We start from the raw sequence: 20,608 nt of genomic DNA, 5'->3' as shown, positions 1-20,608 counted from the left end.
TTAATTAAAAGTCTTTGTTCTCGAAAATCATCCACATTAGGAAGTTCTAACAAGAGTATATTGTTTTTAGAAAATAAAATTGTACATTAGAAATTGGAGCCCGAATGGTAAAAAACCTAACCTTAAAAAAAGTAGAACTTAATATGTAATAGGAATGTAGCATAACTAGCGCCCTCTACGAAATATACAAAAAATAATTAGACCATCGTATTTGGCATCCTTAAAAACCTCGGAATACCAAATTTCATAAAAATATTTCGCACAGTTTGGAAATTTTCATAAAAATGTTATTTAGAAAATTTTATTTTGTGGCTCTGTATCTCGAAAACAAGAGGAGATAGTTCATATAACAAAAAATTCTTATTTTTTGTCGTCCTCGCCCCCTGTATTTACGGGAGGTCTTTCTGAAATACCCTGTATTGTATATTTATATGGAATTCTACTTAATACATGAAAATACCTTATTAGAAATTATAAATACATGTGCATTTTTTACGAAATTTTTTTAATCACTTTTTGTCGGACTGACAACGATTTGCGGATATATTTTTGTCGAACATTACAATTTTTGCTTATAAAAAACACTTTTCTATCGTGTGTTATTTTTGTCCGACATGTGGTCATCGATTTATCATACCCCGTGAAAATTCCAATTTTCAGCTGTCGGACTGAAAAAAACGCGGCTTGAAATTTGTCGGACAACAATACTTTTTGGCTGAATTAATTATTTACAATTAATTTTACTAAAAATTACCTATGTGATAATTGATTTTCAATACCCTGTTATTTTGGCATGTTTCGACCAGTAGATACGTCAATGTCGGAAGAATTTCTGTCTGACAAATTTAAATCGGCATTTGCAACAAAATTTCCAGTTACTTAAGCTAAAAATAAAAGATGTGGTCTTGACTTTTCAAGACTCCGGGAAATTGCCATGTTTTTGGACTTTTCCGAGTGGCAAAGCGGAGGAATCGAGAAAAGTCGCAGAGGAAAAATGTGGTAGACTCGTCAAAAGGATGATCCTTAGGAGTTATAAAGTATGTGGTAATCAACTTTCCAGGGGGGGCCTGTACTGTGGACTACCAGGTGTCAAACAAATTATAATATTTATTTGGGATTTAGGTAAAAACTATGCTGCCATTTTGTTCATATTATATAAACAAAATTACTTTTTTAACTACTACAAAAACATATTTGTTTAAATAACATGTCAGAGAAGTACGTTACATATTCTTGGCAATTAATAAAATGATTAAAAATCGAAACCTTTCTTCATTTAAATCATGTTATAGCATATCAAATGATATGCTTCCTTTAAAATTTTTGCGAAAGCGATTGTTATACGTATGTACGTACCATAGGTATAAATGACTGAAAAAAGCTGCTTTAGGTTTAAAAAATTCTATATTGATTTATTTAGAAATTATTTGGAATAATTTTGGCCAAATTACTTTTTTATTATTTTATAAATAAATTAATCTAACATATCTTATATGTCTATGTCTTATATTTACAAACAAAAAATATTGTTAAAAATTATTTGTACAACGAATAAGAGGTATCATAAAATATATTTAACTACTCCTAAGATTTGACTTAGAGGGGCAGCCGCAATCAATATCCATGTCCATGGACATCTCCATAATACGAGTCTAAGTCATATCCATCTGAGTAGCCATATCCCTCGTAATCACCGTAGTAGCCAGTTTTTGGATAACCTGGAAAATATAGAAGTTTAAAAACAATAAAACAATAAGTACGCGTTTAAAAATAATGTTTCGAAAAATACATAAAAAGAAAATGATGTATATTCTAATCTACAGTTTGTGACTACTTAGAACCAACAGATTATGTATTTTAAGGAATTTCTTATTTAGAGATGATCTGTTTTCTTAATCTATAAACGAGATATTGTATAAAATAACAGTCAATTTAATATTATGAGACACTTTCAGTAATTTTTATGCAATTACTCTACTATACTTCTTTATAAAATCAGAAAAAAGTTCTTTTTATTCTGCTTTTGCCCTTATTCAGACATGGCAAAACAAAGAGTTCTTAAAAGGGCCATAAAAGAAAATAACGACTGACTTGTTTATGAAAAGTCATACTAGAATTGCTAACAGGGCATTGCAAACATAGTAAGAGAGAAAAACTAAAAGCTATAAGCTGTGTAATACAGCCGCCATCAAAACTGAAGAAAATTAGAGGATAAGGAACTTTAGGATTATAAAGGCCTACAATAAACCTAAAGTCGGTTGCAGTGCAAAAAAATATATTGTTTTCACTTCACTTTATTTACATTCTATAGTTTCCAACAAGGAATGCACAACTTTTTTAAATTCACCGTCATGTCCAATGCATCTTTCTACAACAATTCATTTAAAGATCTAAACGCAGAATTAAAAGAATCAAGAGAGAACATTACAAAATCCAACATTTCAAAGAATTTTTACAAATATTTTTTTGTACCTAACTGCATTGAGAAATGTACTTTGCAATAATAATCATTATTGTGTTAATTGTTAATCGACTCATTCTATGTTAGTTATAATATTTTGCCTCATTGTTTATACAGGGTGTTAATGAACTTATGTGAAAAATTTAAAGGGGTAAAATAGGAGCAAAAACCGAGTTAACTGATGTTACAAACTTGTATCGGAAGTTTAAAGTCATAGAGAAAAAGGCTAATTCAAAATGTGTTCAAAGCTGTTTTAGAACTGCTGAAATACATGTATTTTATTGCGGCGAGTACTTACAAAAAATTCTGTAACACTTTTTACGAGTTTTAGGTTTCTTATGAAACCGGACTGTATTCGAAAGTCAATTGGTAGAATAATACATTGTTGTAGTGATTGCTGTACTGTTTTTCGAGAGTAGGTACATTTAATAGGCGTATTTCCAAGTTTTCTTTTGAAAATAGCACATTTATTTAGCAATCGCGATTATTATGATATGCTCATAATTTATGACGAAGCAAACGAAAATGCCAATAGAGCTTGTCAAGTGTACCGTGTGAGATATCCTGAACGATGTGCCCCCGCACTGAGAACATTTGTTGCTGTAGCACAAAGAGTTTTGAACACCGGTGAAGTACATCCGCATCGTAGTACCAGAAATATCGCACAACTCATTCCGATATGTCGAGATTTTTGCGAATGGTTGCTTCAGGAATAGAAATCCTCAATTTACAGCGCAAACACTTGTTACAGACGAAGCATATTTCAATAAAAATGGTGTACGTAACGTCCACAACACTCGCCACTGGACTATCGAAAATCCACACGAAATACGTCGGGTGCCTTTCAGCAACAGTTTTCAGTGAACATGTGGACCGGTATCGTTAATGACACTCTAATAGGACCTTTTAAATTGCCTAGCGCTTAGACGGTGCTTCATAATATCTAGATTTTTTGCAAAATCGCTTGCCGGAGTTATTGGAAGACGTGTCATAAAATGTTCGGCAAAATATGTGGTTGTAATACGTTTCGAGAGGACGTGGCAATGTTCCAACGCGTGCGAGCGAATTGGATACGTCGCGCTGAAGCAAGCAAATCTTCTCAAAAGGTGGCTCCTTGCAATGTTGAGGTAAGTCAGATTTTAAATTTACATTTTACTCAACACAAATTCGTATATTTACCTCATTTTGACATAACGGGCATGTGGCAAAAATATTTGACATAAGTTCATTAACACCCTGTATAATATATGCTGCTATAAATATATGTTATATTTGTATCTAGTATTGTTATTTCCAAATCATAATCTTATTTTTAATTCCTTATTGTAATCCTGAAAAAAGCAGGAAATATCGACATTTATAAAGGAATTTTTAGATGAATGTCTCTGCAATATCCCTTCCAAAAGTACAGCCGGAACTACCCATTGTTTCACACTTTTTGTACAATATTCAAAGTAATTTATCAAACAGACTCAAAACTGTTCTTAATATGTGGAATGCATCATTCATACCCGCCAAGACCATCCGCAATCATTTTAGAGTTCCTTAATCCTATGATTCCTCACCTAACTTTAACTTTAAATTGACGTCATGACGCTCATGAGAACCACACCTACCGCCACTAAATAATATTCAAGGAAAGCTAGATCTGTCTGTTATAAAACTACAAAGATACCCACCAGCAGTCCGGAAGTAGGGTGAGATAACAAAATCCGTACGATGAATTAAAATCACATTTAATTTTAGGAATAAAATAAATGAGTAAATTCAAACAATTTAAGTTTTTTCCCAAAAATCCATAAAAAAAATTATGTTTTGGTGTTTATCAAGGATGATGTTGCAACAGAAAAGATTACATTATTTAAAAATTTCAGCAAAAACAACATATTATTAATATATAGACAGTATTATTAATATATAGACATTATTTTTACTTTTTATATTAGATAATTAATAACTACTAGTCACAATATCATCAATCAGGAATTTTGTCTTTAAGATTAGATATTTGGAATTAGCTTAATACTTTTATAATAAAGTATCTCAGCTTTTAGCTTTTTGGTTATTTTACGTCGGCTTATTTCTGCTACTATGGCTGAACATCGACGCTAGGTGGCGAGCTACCTCCAACCTGGAAATTTTGCCGAACCCTCTCACTTTTACTTGCCTAACATTGTTTAGACAAGGGACTCACGGTTTTACATCCTTTCCGAGGGATGGTATGTTTTCCCATATAAACCTCGGATAAAGTATAGCTTCTGCGAATACACCGACATACAGGCCACTAAAAGCCGGACGAGCATCGCGAGCCTTCTCCGGATGGTCACTCATCCAAGTACTAACCGGGATCAGTGTTGCTTGACTTTTCATATCGATAACATGAATGTCAAGTCGCTAGGCCTCACTTGTCATTATAATACCTAAAGTAAAATTACTAGAGCTCATAAAATAAAACACATATTTTTAAAAAAGGTGTCAAGACCTAGCAAAAGTACACTCTCCATTGTCTTCAATGTTCAGTTAGCAGTTTCACAGATTATCTAATATCTTTGTGTATACACATTTGGAATGTTCCTTTCACGAAATACTGTCAATTTGCGGTTTCTTTTTGAAGCTGCCTCGTACATGCCTAAATCTCGCATGAATAATATTTCGTCATTTAGGCTAAATTGAAATTTCGTGCCAGACCAGACCGTTAACCCAGTGGGTGCGTTTTGCCATACCTATATATTATTAATGGTCTCATGATCGTCGATTCCTACTGAACAGGTTTACATTATTTTTTTAAAAATATTGATATGAGATTAAAAGTGAAAACTTAAATACTACAGCAATTTTATGGCTGGGTATTTAGCAATTTTCATGAGAAAGTTATTTCATGAAATGAGCATAATGAATGCTATACGAGTATTTAAAATGTGTCAACATTAAGTCATTGAAAATCGAACGTATCAAACAGACCAATGCATTTAATTACACTTAACACAGATCTGATCACGCTAAAAGTATCATTAGTGTCACTTGTAATAAATATAGACTGCCAAGATAAACATTGATATTTTAATTCTTCATACCGATAATAATGCGTAACTAAAGTTGTGAAAAGCAAAGAAAATATTTTTCATTTAGTCTAGAATTGCTACAAAATAAGATAAAATAATAACATTTATTTTTTTCTATTAATGTGGCCAATAGGTGGCCATTATTGTCCTTAATATCCCTACACTGCAAATTAGTTGGAGTAAATGAACACACTAAAAGTGCTGAGTAAATCCACTGAGTTGAATTATTGGGTATATTTTCATTTAATATTGAGTATTTTAACAATTTTACTGGTTTATTTCAATATTTGAACTAAATCTGATTTATTACACACTAATATACCAAAAAAACTCATATACAAGTCCCGCTCCGAAAAATAACCCACCTTTTTCAATAACGCGCTAATGGAGATATTTAGGGATATGCGATTGGCAGCATTGCATTGCGCATAACCTTCTCTATAACATGTGTTCTTGGATTGTTGATATCTCATTTGGTTTCGTGATATTGTTATTTGAGTGCAACATGGCGATTTTTGAAATGTACGATTTTCTGAAACAACGATGCAACGTAAAATTTTGCTTGAAAATAGAGAAAACTTTCACGGAAATGTTTAAACTATTGAAACAAGCATACGAGGAATATGCNACTTTTTATGTAGAATTGAACGTTCTTTTAGATTTTTAACTTTTCTGAAGCATAGGTCAACAGATAAAAAAAATATGTTTTGATTTACCTAAATAATATGGCGGAACTAGCGCCCTCTAGGAGCAACGTCAAAATAAGCTTCAAATTCATAATTCTCACACCAAAAAACCCAATAGTACCAATTTTCAGAGTCATGCTATTAAAACTTTCCCAATTATTGAGAAATTTCAAAATAAAATTTAAATCTTAAACACCCTGTATTTCTTAAACCAGCGACATTCGTATAATGCATGATGAGTTCAAACATAATATTTTGGTGTCTAGTATCTCCAGTTTACTGTTGACCCATTCTTTCTGACTCACCCTGTATGGACATTATTTTTACTTTTTATATTAGATAATTAATAACTACTAGTCACAATATCATCAATCAGGAATTTTGTCTTTAAGATTAGATATTTGGAATTAGCTTAATACTTTTATAATAAAGTATCTCAGCTTTTAGCTTTTTGGTTATTTTACGTCGGCTTATTTCTGCTACTATGGCTGAACATCGACGCTAGGTGGCGAGCTACCTCCAACCTGGAAATTTTGCCGAACCCTCTCACTTTTACTTGCCTAACATTGTTTAGACAAGGGACTCACGGTTTTACATCCTTTCCGAGGGATGGTATGTTTTCCCATATAAACCTCGGATAAAGTATAGCTTCTGCGAATACCCCGACATACAGGCCACTAAAAGCCGGACGAGCATCGCGAGCCTTCTCCGGATGGTCACTCATCCAAGTACTAACCGGGATCAGTGTTGCTTGACTTTTCATATCGATAACATGAATGTCAAGTCGCTAGGCCTCACTTGTCATTATAATACCTAAAGTAAAATTACTAGAGCTCATAAAATAAAATACATATTTTTAAAAAAGGAGGCCCGTGTCTTCAATGTTCAGTTAACAGTTTCACAGATTATCTAATATCTTTGTGTATACACATTTGGAATGTTCCTTTCACGAAATACTGTCAATTTGCGGTTTCTTTTTGAAGCTGCCTCGTACATTCCTAAATCTCGCATGAATAATATTTCGTCATTTAGGCTAAATTGAAATTTCGTGCCAGACCAGACCGTTAACCCAGTGGGTGCGTTTTGCCATACCTATATATTATTAATGGTCTCATGATCGTCGATTCCTACTGAACAGGTTTACATTATTTTTTTAAAAATATTGATATGAGATTAAAAGTGAAAACTTAAATACTACAGCAATTTTATGGCTGGGTATTTAGCAATTTTCATGAGAAAGTTATTTCATGAAATGAGCATAATGAATGCTATACGAGTATTTAAAATGTGTCAACATTAAGTCATTGAAAATCGAACGTATCAAACAGACCAATGCATTTAATTACACTTAACACAGATCTGATCACGCTAAAAGTATCATTAGTGTCACTTGTAATAAATATAGACTGCCAAGATAAACATTGATATTTTAATTCTTCATACCGATAATAATGCGTAACTAAAGTTGTGAAAAGCAAAGAAAATATTTTTCATTTAGTCTAGAATTGCTACAAAATAAGATAAAATAATAACATTTATTTTTTTCTATTAATGTGGCCAATAGGTGGCCATTATTGTCCTTAATATCCCTACACTGCAAATTAGTTGGAGTAAATGAACACACTAAAAGTGCTGAGTAAATCCACTGAGTTGAATTATTGGGTATATTTTCATTTAATATTGAGTATTTTAACAATTTTACTGGTTTATTTCAATATTTGAACTAAATCTGATTTATTACACACTAATATACCAAAAAAACTCATATACAAGTCCCGCTCCGAAAAATAACCCACCTTTTTCAATAACGCGCTAATGGAGATATTTAGGGATATGCGATTGGCAGCATTGCATTGCGCATAACCTTCTCTATAACATGTGTTCTTGGATTGTTGATATCTCATTTGGTTTCGTGATATTGTTATTTGAGTGCAACATGGCGATTTTTGAAATGTACGATTTTCTGAAACAACGATGCAACGTAAAATTTTGCTTGAAAATAGAGAAAACTTTCACGGAAATGTTTAAACTATTGAAACAAGCATACGAGGAATATGCTCTGGGTGGTGGGCAATGTTATAAATGGTTTTCAAGTGGTTGTCAGTCAATTGAAGATGATCCTCGACCAGGAAGAGGTTAACATCTCAATTGGGTCATACCATGAAATTATGATTAAAAAATTGAACATACATCGAGTTGCAGCAACATTTGTTCCTGGTTTGATGACCGACAACAGAAAGAAAATCTTGTGGACGTTTGCCGGTCATTCCTTGAACAATCCAATGACGATGAAACATTCATTTAAAGGTTACGACATTGAGACAAAAGTTCAATCATCATAATTGATTGGCAAAGGATCTCCAGGCCCCAAGAAAGCACGTCAGTCTCGATCCAATGTCAAAGTAATGCTCACTGTTTTTTTTTTTCGACTTTATTGCATTGTGCAAGGTGAAGCAGTGAACTTTTTTTAACTTTAAATAACTCCAAACTTGTTAACTCAGAACACTGTGAAAACACGGACTAATAGATAATTTCACTTTCCTCCAATAAATTCAGATATTGTCTGAAGTTATTTGTTTGTGGCATAATTTACCTTTTTTCTTAATTTCTTTGGGTTTTTCGCAGGTGTCAAAATTCACCTGTGAAAAAATTTTAAAATTAGATAAGATTCATTTAAAGGTTATTTTACATGAGAATAGTTTAGTCCAAACCAATATAAACCTATTTTTTATGCTACTCATAAAACATTTCTTCTTATTGTTGCTTAAATATTGTACCGGATGTTTTGAGGAAATATGCCATAAGGTTGAAAACTTTGGTCCATTATCCTTTGGTTTTGAGATGTAGATGTGGAAATAATATATTGTTATGTAATTTATTTGTTGTAGATTTCTTTCGGCCAAGACAATTATTCTCAAAAATTAAAATTTGGATAATAAAAAAATTTTCTAATTTTGAAATTGAAAACAAAACTTTCCACAAAGAAAAATTTGAAGGTAATATATTTTCCTGGATGATGTTTCATAAGATCTCTTTCCCTACAGGAGAGGTTCTTTATAAGAAATACTGACTTCTTTGTTTAGATGCAAATGAACTTCAATGAACTTTAATTTTCAAATCTAAATAAAAATAATTAACTTCTGAATTTCAAAAAAAAATGTATCTCTTTCTGACTAAATCTCCCAAAATTAGGTGTATCCTCTATCCGTGTAATATAGTTTTTGTTTTACCTTTGTCCGTCTTCACCAAATTTATTATGGTCCTTTTTCACAACTATTTTCAGTTTTACACACACAGTTCTGCTTCTCTTGCTCAATGAAAATGCATCGATTTCAAATTTCATGCTGCGACTCTCGTAAATAACTTCTGATGCTGCTCTGCCACTGGACTCTCAATATATCTTCCAATTCCCGTCTGTTCCTCAATTGCACATCGTATATGTTTTTTTTAAATCCAAAGGACCCTATGGGTTTATATTTTATCTTCTTCGTATTTGATCTCAAATTTTTATTGATATTCCTCCTTCCTTTCAATTTTCAAAAACCAACTGACTCCCTCTTTTTTCTTGTTTCTTAGTAACTGCACTCACGCATCTACATTTAAAATTTTTACTGCACACTTCTTCTAATTACTTTACAATAATTTTATCAGTAATAAAAAAATCAATTTAATTTTTGTTATCACAACTCATTACTGTTTTTAAATTTCTTAATAATTCATTTTCTTTGAAATTCTGATTTCATATGCAAATATTTTTTTAATTTATTCGAAGATACTTTTTCCTTTCATTTTAAGGCAACTTACAATACATCATTGCTAATTTTATTCCTTCATTTTCTCAATTTTATTTTATTTTCAATTCCCAAACAAATACTTATTTTACAAATATGCAACATTTCCATACATCCCTATATATATTTTTTATAGATATCGCTATCTTTAATATTTCCCAATGGCATTTAAGATATTTCTTTGGAGTAGATATCTTCTATTTACACAAAAAGGAACTCTTGTTGAAATTGTTGAAAATGTATTATTTTAGAGAAAAACGAAAAACTGCGCCAAGGTCAATCAATTTCTATCCCCAAACATTACTTTCTGTCAAACTGTTAATAAAGTTATTAATGAATAAAATATCAATAAAATCTCTGGCAACAATGTGTATGTCTACCAGAAATTTTCTCGAAGTAGATATTCGTACTTTATCAAGTGTACAGTTTTTCTGTAAAGTAAAATTTTACGCGTTAGTATGCAGCATACAATGATAAAAACCTAAGAAAGTCGTTTTTAAAAGTCATCGAGAAGCAACACTGATATTTTCTGCGTTATTGGAAGATTACTTGACCAATATTTCATACAATGCGTTGTATTTTGTAAAAGATATGACCAAAATTGTATTAAAAAAATAATTTCTGGCGCCTTTCTTCTCAACAATGAAAGAGAAAAAGATCGTCTTATTTCCTTATGTTATGTCAGTCTCTGAATTTATGGCACTGTCTTTCAAAAACCTTGCATATTTTCAATTTAATAAATTACATGCTCAATGAATAATCTGAATACTAAATCTCGCGATGGATTCATAATCAGCCGGATTTAGATATCAATAATAACATCTCATTAAACAAAATAAAATTCCCCTCAGTACCTGTGGCTTCATACAAGGCAATTATTAATTTATGATTATGTTAAATCCTGGTGCGCTTCTGGCTCATGTCCGGGTGAATATTTAAATGTCAGATTGCGTGCCCAGGTTTTGCCTAATGTAATTAACCTTAGCCATCCATTAAATAATAAATTTCATGTTCATGTTCAGTTCAGAGTAAAGATGGCGGTACTTGTACAGGAAATGCCATAAAGTTTATACCGTATCATTGCCATGTCTGATTATGAGGTATTATTAGATGTATCCTATTTCATGCACACTTGATTTGGAAAAATAATTAATAGCATGGACTGATAAATATAATGCGTTCCAGAAAATTTATTATTTTATTTTAAAAATTTAAATTTATAACTCTATTATGACATTCAATTTGAAAATGTTACACACACAGGTTGGAGGACCGGAGATACGTGAAATACTAAAAATTATTAAACTGTACTAGAGAGATCTAGATATCATGACCTTAAGGACGACGATCGGCTCGACTAATAGAAGTAGTTACTAATTTCCTTCAGAATTAGTGGCACTAAAATTGTACTTCTTATCATCTGAAGCTGAAAACAAAAAAGAAACTATTGTTGTATCAAATTTGCAACAACGAAATGATACACATAATGTAATAATATACACATAAAGATTGACTTACTACTTTTGTGTTTTTAGTCTCAGAATTAAGTTTATACTCTCAAAATTTGACCATAATGGTATGAAACACCTTGTACACACTGCATTTATTTAATGGGTAATTTTTGGAATAAAATTGGAAACACCAATAATCATATCTATTGTGTTTATGTATCTCTGGTGTTTCTAAAAGTACAAGGTGGATCAACTGCAGCACTTTTAAAAGATTTCTCGTGTTGAAAATTAAATAACGAAAACCGCATCTCAATGTTTTCATTCGTTTAGGACGTTTATGGAATGTTTCACCGTAGTTTCGTGTAGCAACAATTTCATTATTGAGAATTTTACATACATAAAAATGTTTTATCCGATTTTCTTACATGTTTTTTTAATTTTCTAAAAATTTTTCAAAAATCATGTAATACACATAAAACTTATACAATTTTTTTATGGCGTAAGCATAAAAAATGACTTGTTTTATAATTCAACTGTTTCTTAAATGAAAAATCTTTTTGTCTCTTTCGTAGAAGGTATGCATCATTTGAAAGGAAATTTTAAACAGGTTTCAAAATAAGAAAATTCATTATTCCTTTCAAAAAATATATGTTTGGGTTGTGTAATCGAACAATTTGTAGAAAAACCTCGCATGTTCTGGAGAATTTTGATTCGAAAGGCAAAATCAAATCGGACATGAAGATGGATGGATACTTTTGTCCGATTGTCCTTTCTTATCGATTAAAAAAAGCAAGAAAGTATGTATTTTTTAAAACTTCATTAAAAACGAATAATATTCAAAACCAAAGCATTGTCGCTAAATCTGTTCGAATTGGTCCCTTCTGCGTCAAAGCAAACATTCACATGACTTATGGAAATATAAACCCTTTATAGAGCATTTTCATCTATTAACGCTACAGCAACTTAAATACAAGTTATTTTAATTTCTTGTTTGACAACAGCTTTGCGATAAACTTAATGTTTCACAGAAAAAGAAGACCATAGGGTTCAGATCTAGTGTCCTAGGACGCCATGGTATGGATACACTTCTTCCAGTCGATCTCACGAACAATGTTTTATTTACTATTAGACAATGGAGAAATTTCCTGTATGAGGTCATCAAGACCAGAGGCAAGGTTACTATCCGTCATAATAATGGAAAATAATATATTTAGATAAATATTGCAAAAAAATAATCACAAGATAATAAATACATATTATACTGCAGCGTTTGACAACTATAATTAAGTGCAAAGACTGTAGTCTATTAGAAAAAAATATTTCTGTTCGTCTTCAAAATAAGAATCAATATCCTCTTTCAATTAGTTACCATCTTCATATTTATAAGTAAAAGGGACAAATCCTAACTATACGACGGGTAGTCCAGCTTAGAAAAGTTTTACAGTCGTGATATGTATCGGACATTGGCCGTTCTGTGAACTCGCATATTCGTGGAACTGCTATTATTGTAGGTTCCTTCGGCAATTATTCAACAGGAAGAATTCCTGCCTGGTTCTAAATTATGGTGGCCAATAATTTTGAAATTTTCTTTAGGTATCTACTAAAACTTTACTCAAGCCTAATTTATCTCATATAATAGTCAAAGCGCTATACCGGGTAGGAAAGTACCGATGGTCTATCTAAAGTTACGTGAGATCGATAAAGTAAGCCATAGAAATCCATGTGATAGACAAGGATGGGTATAGTGAAGGCGTCTAATTGTCATCGCCCATTTCGCCCTTCCACAAATAAGAAGTGGATCTTATTTGTGGAAGGGCGAAACGGGCTGTGACTATGAGACGCCTTCATTATAGCCATCCTTCTCTATCGCATGGATTTCTATGGCTTACTTTATCGCTCTCACGTAACTTCAGATAGACCATCGGTACTTTCTTGCCCGGTATACAAACAAATGTAAAGCTTTAGCAGTAGTAGATACTTTCAAACGACATTCCTCGAGGACCATTGTTTCCATTTTCCTTCGAACATCATGATTGATTCGAAATCAATCAAGATCTGAAGGTCTTCCTCATAAGCGTCTGACCATCTTAACACGAATTGTTTGTACATAAATATTTGACTTCGGTTAGGTTATGCTCTTCATCGATGAAGCTTATGATTTGATATTTATCAAGTGAAGTCTACCGAAATCGCTCAGAATTCGGAAGTTCCAAGGGGTTCTGTTCTTGGACCTTTAATGTTCACAGCCGTTATTAATGATATAATATTCGATTTGAATGTATGCCACTATTGACATTAAAATATTTTGTTCTATAAATACTTAATGAAATCAATGCACATAGTCTGCAACAATTTAAATTTAATAAACACTTGGTGTAATGTCAACATGGGTGTATTCTATAATGATTTGACTTGTTTTAATGATTTATGGATATTTTTCGATACTACTTTCTTTTACTAAAAATAATGAAATCATACTGCAAAGCGTTTACAAAAATCTAGGTTTTATTGTTCGTAATATGTATGACGAATATTCAAAACCCTGATACCCTCAACTTATTGTTTACATCTACATTTGTCGGATCTAAGCTTGAGTACTCTTTTTTGATTTGGGCACATGCAATTATATAATGTGTATAGAAAAAGTGCAACGTCGACTTTTAAATCAGCTACATTTATTTGTTCTAGATGGTCAAGAGGTTTTCCACATGAATATATTTATGAATGATTTAATATGAGCAGTTTATTACATACACTATAATATTTTCATTCAAAATCCTAAATAATGTAACAAAATGCGGCGACCTGTTAGAATAAATAAATTTCGCGAATAAATACGAAACATTATCACCTTTTCCACATAAAAAATTATTGTACTAATTTGTACAAAGCCTCTCTCGTGTACCAAATATTTACCAGTTACAGTAAAACTAAGTCACAGTAGAATATACTCTATGTAACTACAAACACAGATAAAAAGTTCTTGTAATGTACCTCTTTGATTTTATTGATTTGATTTTATTTTTAATTTTATTTATTGCAGTTTTTCCGTTGTTTAATTTATTTGTGACGTTTAAGTATATGTATAAGTATGTTTCTAATGTATTACTTATTTCTTTTTTTTAATTTTATGTGTGTGTAGTTTTAATTAGACATTGTTTTTTTTTACTTTTTCATCCTATCCTGCACTTACCGGTTAGGTATTGTTAATAAACAAATAAACAAATGAAAAGAATCCGGAGATCTCGAATTTTGAACTTAAGTTATAACTGCAACTAAAATTGAACCTAGAAAATTTTTTAAAGGTCATGATTATATAGAAATTATTCAAGAACAACTATGCTGCATTTCATATAAAGATTTGTAAATAAATTATATCTTACAAAAGAGCAAACATTTTAGGTATACCTATGTATATGATAGAGAGAGAATACAAGATTAATTATAATATACACAAATTATTTAATAGGGCTTCTTGAACATCATTTATCACGGTTAATAAATGAAAATAATTACTGATCTTGATCTGATCTGCTGCCTCGTACAATAATGAAACTTACTAAACAGTGAGCACTTCCTTATTGATTTCTTATATAACTTCGTAAATACAGTTAAGCAAAGAACATCACGATAGGTAATGGTTTTTTGATTTATGGTCCTCTTGTAACGCCAATACGCTATTCATGGCAGTATGAAACAATTGCAATCAATTTAATCAATGGGGACACATCAAGATATCTGCGCAAAGAAGTACTGGGTTTAGCTGGTTTAAAATTTTAAACGTGACTGCAATTATCTGTAATTACCCACGGGTTCTTGAACAAATAGATAATAGATTTCTAAAAATGAATAGTTTCCTTCTAGGTACTACATAATTGAATTTACAAAAGGTATTATTAAATTTGAGAAATCGATAGCATCTTTTAAGATAAATTGCTGAGATGTCAATTGTTATCCGAATTTTTGGAGCGGAGCATCAAAATCGTTTCTTTAGTCGCAATTGATAAATTAATAGTATAAAAATTTTTACAATGATGGTCCAAATTTTTAGTTTACCTTTTTATTATTATTTTATAGTTACTTCAAAAACTCCGAATTTTATTTAGTAAAAGAAGAAATTTATTTAGTAAAAACATTTTAAAGTTATGATTTTAAATGAGTAAACTTTCACCAAGAAAGATAATGGTAAATTTTATCTAGGCCCACCCAATTTTGTCTCTCTTGAAACGACTTTGATTAACAAATTTCATTTTATCGTTGATATAAAGTGCTTCGTTTGTTTTTGCCTTTTGAATATATTACACTTCCTTACCAATAAATTTGGAGACACGAGAACCTAAGGCAGCTCTGGAGAATTTGCTGAACCCACCATCACTAAATATCTTCATTGAAGGGGGAGCTAGAGGTAAGTAAGGTAAGCTGTAAGTTATAGACTGCATCAAGGATACCCTCCAATTATCCAAAACCATGAGGTATACCAAAAGTCTTATAATGAACGAAATACTCTTCCGATTTTGAGAATTACAACTGACTCGAGGAATAGTCTTGAAAAGAAAAATAGCCAATCAGCTTATATCCAAATCAGGCCAGTATGAAGTAATTTAAATGTTTTCCCTATGACTATGGCATGGGAAACTAACGATAAGTTAGCCAAAATAATCTCGTTTACAGGCCTCAAGGCCCGAATCTCTTGGCATTGCCAGCCATGTTATTAAAACACTCATGCATAAATGGATGAAAGATAAGACCCAAAAATGATGGCAAGCAATTTCTGGACTCAAGCTTGTCAAGAAGTTCTTGAATGGAGCATTGAACGAGTTAACAGTAGATCTACTGAACCAAATGTCGATCAATAACAGGACATTGAGATATAAAGAAACATTTGAGTAATATTGGCCTGGAAAGAGTCTATATAGGTTCTGCCACGGAAAGNTCCTACCCTAAACATTGTAAAGATTGTCTGAGTGTTATAAAAGTTAAGTTTTTAAAACATCCTGTATTATTTTTTACATTGCAAAATCCAAAATATATATGTATGTTAGTAGTAGTAGTAGTAAAGGGGCGGCCTCAGCCTGGCAATTAGGTCACGAGTGGGCCCTTTTTGCCTACCCCGCCGTCCCATCACCTAACCACTCTCTGCCTCTGACCCTCCTCGAACCTACCCGACGCCCTAATGAACGCCAGGATTTTGGTCCATGGAAGGTCTCTCACCTCAACCCCTTGCAGCTCTTCAGCACCAAAGACTTTATGTCGAAAAGGATAGTGTATCCACCCATAAATTTCGGTATCTTACTATGTTATCATTTCATAACAACTGTTTATGCGCACCTTTTTTCTTAAGTTTGGCAACTGGAAGACGTAAATAAATATATACTCAATCTTTAATTATGTACTATATATTTTATGTAATGGAGTTTGTAGATTCATATTAAATATTTCTAATTAATTGGAATCTAATTTCTTGGTCTTCTGTTTGACAATATGCTTATTTCCATTGTTCTCAAAACCACGTTGCAGATCAGTGGTATTAACTGTGGAAACTAACGATATTTGTCATTATATGAGAAAATTTTACAAATGTTTTCTTCTTTTGTTATGCTTAAAATTTTTTAAATATTAAATAATTAACTCAACAGATACACTCAACGTGTATCCAGATCATATGATGATGAATTACAGATGCAGTAAAGACAATAACCTACATCAGGAATGAAATCTGGAGAAACTGAATTATTTTATGCATTTTTTGAAACAGATTCAGAATAATAATTATTAATACCTGCTATTAATTGAATTGAACAAAAAATTTCTTATTCAGACATGCAACACAAAGCTACATATATCCAATTACATTTAAGGTCACTGGAATACCGTTTAACTCGCCTTTTACCGTATATCGCAAAAAGGGACAAAAAACTGCTGCAAAATGTTGAAATTATTAAAATAATATTCTTTTGAACTATGTGGAACTCTAAATATTCAGCGCAACAGTATTAATCTTTTATATTTTTCCGAGTTTGTTTGAATAGCAAAAAATGATCTTACGAAAGTTGAATAGTTGGTCATAAATTAAAACAGAGATACATAAATATATCTATAGCATAATAAATTTTAGGCCTATCAGATATTTAGAATCGCATCGTTCATATTAACTATTGCTTCATTGACACAGTATCCAAAGGTCCAGCGCTACCAAGTTATCTACAAAGATCGGAATCACTTATGTCTCAACTTAACAATAACTTTTACAGTAGGACTGATTGTTAAGATTGATTGTTGCCAACACATTTTATAAGATGACAAATTGCATTGTTAATTTTAAATTAGGTAGCGCAGGCTTACGAAATTTGCAATTGTCAGTGAATTAATTCAAGTATGTTATAAATCTCTTCTAGATCCGTAGGCGCAAAACGATATTTTTATACAACCTATTTTGTTTTTTAACCCAATTGCCTTGAATAGTGATATATGTTTAACATAATATGAGGGGCGTTCAAATAGAAATAATTTTTAAAAGCACAGGAAATGCGCACATAAGTTCTTTATATTAAAGGATTCCATTCATTTACACATAATTTATTTTCACCGGAATGTCTGTCCTTCGAAAAATTTTAAAATGCGTTAAATATTTATGTCTTAAGTTAGTACGAATTTTAAGAATTAAAATAAGAGTTTTTCGAAAAGTTAGCTATTACAGGCTATACAGGGTGTTTCTGAAATAAGTTCATTTCCTGGAAAAGGTGACACAGCGCACGAAATTGAGCAACTTTTATTAAGCAACTGATGGTCTAAATGCTTCTATTTTCGAGAAAATTAATTAAGAAAATTAACTACAAACGTAAAGCGACCCTGTGCATATTGTGCACGTGCACCGCCAGAAAGCCTCGGACTTACTAGTTGCGTGAAACGCGTCTCTAATTGACTAACGTTCCACGTGACTTCCACAATCAATCAAATCTTTCCCCTCGTGTACGGAACTATTTTTCACTGAAAAAGTTATTACACGAATAGTACTACAATGCACTATCAAATAATAACACGTAACAGATATGTTTTCATATAGACTGTATACTACGCCATTAAAAAAACTTGACACGAATTCTTTTTTAATATTAGCATGAATTACTAGCAGTATTAATTAATTAAATAATATTAATTATTGATTAATTATGTTATTACATGCCTAACATGATCGATTATAAATAAAATTGAATCCGCAATCCAATTCGGTAATCGATCATTTTGTAACTGTACTCCACCTACTGAGTCACGCAATAACAAAAAATGATGCAAGTAAACTACTAAAAACGTTTTAGTTAAACACATCGTTCTACCATGAAATGAATGTTGGCCATTTCTTTTTTTGGTCAGAAATTACTTACAAAGCCATAAAATTATTGTGGGACCATTAAGTGAAGTAGAAATTAACTCCATACAATTATGAAAATGAATTTAGACCTTCTGTAGTAAATACGACCATGTGCCTCTTTTAAAAAATATCTACTTGCTGTCCCAACCAAAAGTAGAGCACTACGAATAACTTATACCGAAAATATACGTAATAATCTGAAAAATCGCTGATATACGAAACATAATTGTTTACAGGAGGAAAGGTTTTATGTTTGTTTTCTGAATTGAAAAAATAATAATCATAAAAAAGGGTTTTTTTCAGGCACATATTTAAAAAAGTACAATCAAGCTAATTATAAGAAAATCCTAAAAATATGTAGGTATAATTATTTAAATGAAAAATGCTGCCGTATGATTATGTCAGCCAGAATATTTAATATAAACACTTCCGCTCCTCCAAATATATGCATAATTGGGTTTATAATAATAAATACTACAGATAGTGAGAATACGTCATTATAAAAAGTATATTAACATACAGATTAATGAAAAAAAGAAAACAAATATATTATTATATTATATTACATTAAATTCTATTCAATATGAACGGAGGCGTTTTTAACTTTAATATATTCACCATCAATTTAGTTTGTCAAGTCTAGATGCAAGGCTTAATAATAATAAAAAGTTATTAACACAAACTCATACGAAAAGCAAATAACACCACTAAAGCAAATAGGTAGGTATTGCACTCGTGTGAAGATCCCGGCTAGAGTCTGTCGTGAGCCCCATTGGATTGAATGATATTGCAAGCCCTTCGGAGTAGAGATGTTTTAAAATCTTATGAGCTTTGACCTTCATATGCGCAGAAACATAATTCCGACCGTCGCCTAAATGATTCTACGTCCTAAAAACATTACACCTATTATTCACAGTCTCTCTCGAGCTCTAGCGTAAACAAGCCTTTGATCCGATTACTAATATCATAATAAAATGCCCTATTCTTTATTATTTTAATTTAAACAATAAAAATATATATAACGAACGTTCGCCAGTTGACTTTATTGATGCCCGAGCGCCTTAGTTCATTTCTAGTTGTAATGAGGCACGTGGTCTAATTCTGAGTCAATGTTTTCACAACGTGCTTATTAGAAGAATTATGGGGATACGCCACGCCTTTCGCGCATTTCGCGGCTCATAAGATATTAAAAGATCTCTAACAGGATTTGAGGTAAGAATTTGGTTCAAGAACTGAGAGTCAATCGTGGTAAGACTATAACCTTTAAAGCTAGTGTTTACATGAAAGGTAAAACCCAGATCCAATAAATGAACTCTTATAAAAGATCAATGTCGCGCAGTTTTCAACCAAAAAATACACTAGGATCGATGAACAGCACACAAAACTACATTGAAAATCACAAATTTGCCACTTCTAATATTAATTGTAGTACAGATAAATTAAAATTATTGAAAACTTAATTACACCAACAAAAGCCAAGATGGAAGAGCTGAAAATTTAAAGGACATATCTATTGATTCCTATTGATCTGCCACCTAACTTAATTTTGATAAAGAAGTATCAAAATTTTGATATGAATCTCCAAAATAGTTAGTTGAATTCTCTTATCACTAAAACTATAATTATAGGTCTCTAATATATGAGTACCAGGCTTCGGGTATATTATGCTAAATAAATTCAAGCTGGCAGATACCTCTAGCATTTAGCCAGTTATACTTTGAAATTATTCCATTTTCCTTTTTGAATAAAATCGTATAAATAAAATGAACGTAGGTACGCGAAGCAAAA

General features: G+C 31.6%; 1 protein-coding gene across 2 annotated transcripts in view; it reads right to left on the bottom strand.

Annotated features, from left to right (window-relative positions):
• Positions 1–1,446: 1,446 nt before the first annotated feature.
• Positions 1,447–20,608, bottom strand: part of LOC108903367 (cuticle protein 19-like) — a 42,733-nt gene continuing 23,571 nt past the window's right edge. For both annotated transcript variants that reach the window (XM_018705518.1, XM_018705517.1), the window contains exon 4: positions 1,447–1,718. In XM_018705518.1, the coding sequence (XP_018561034.1) occupies positions 1,615–1,718 (104 nt within the window). In that variant the 3' untranslated portion in view covers positions 1,447–1,614. The remainder of the gene's footprint in view (positions 1,719–20,608) is intronic.

This window comes from Anoplophora glabripennis, unplaced genomic scaffold (assembly GCF_000390285.2).
Source record: "Anoplophora glabripennis isolate ALB-LARVAE unplaced genomic scaffold, Agla_2.0 scaffold75, whole genome shotgun sequence".
NCBI classification, from domain to species: domain Eukaryota; kingdom Metazoa; phylum Arthropoda; class Insecta; order Coleoptera; family Cerambycidae; genus Anoplophora; species Anoplophora glabripennis.
Note: the sequence above shows the minus strand (reverse complement) of the source record. Positions and strands in the feature narration are given on the sequence as shown.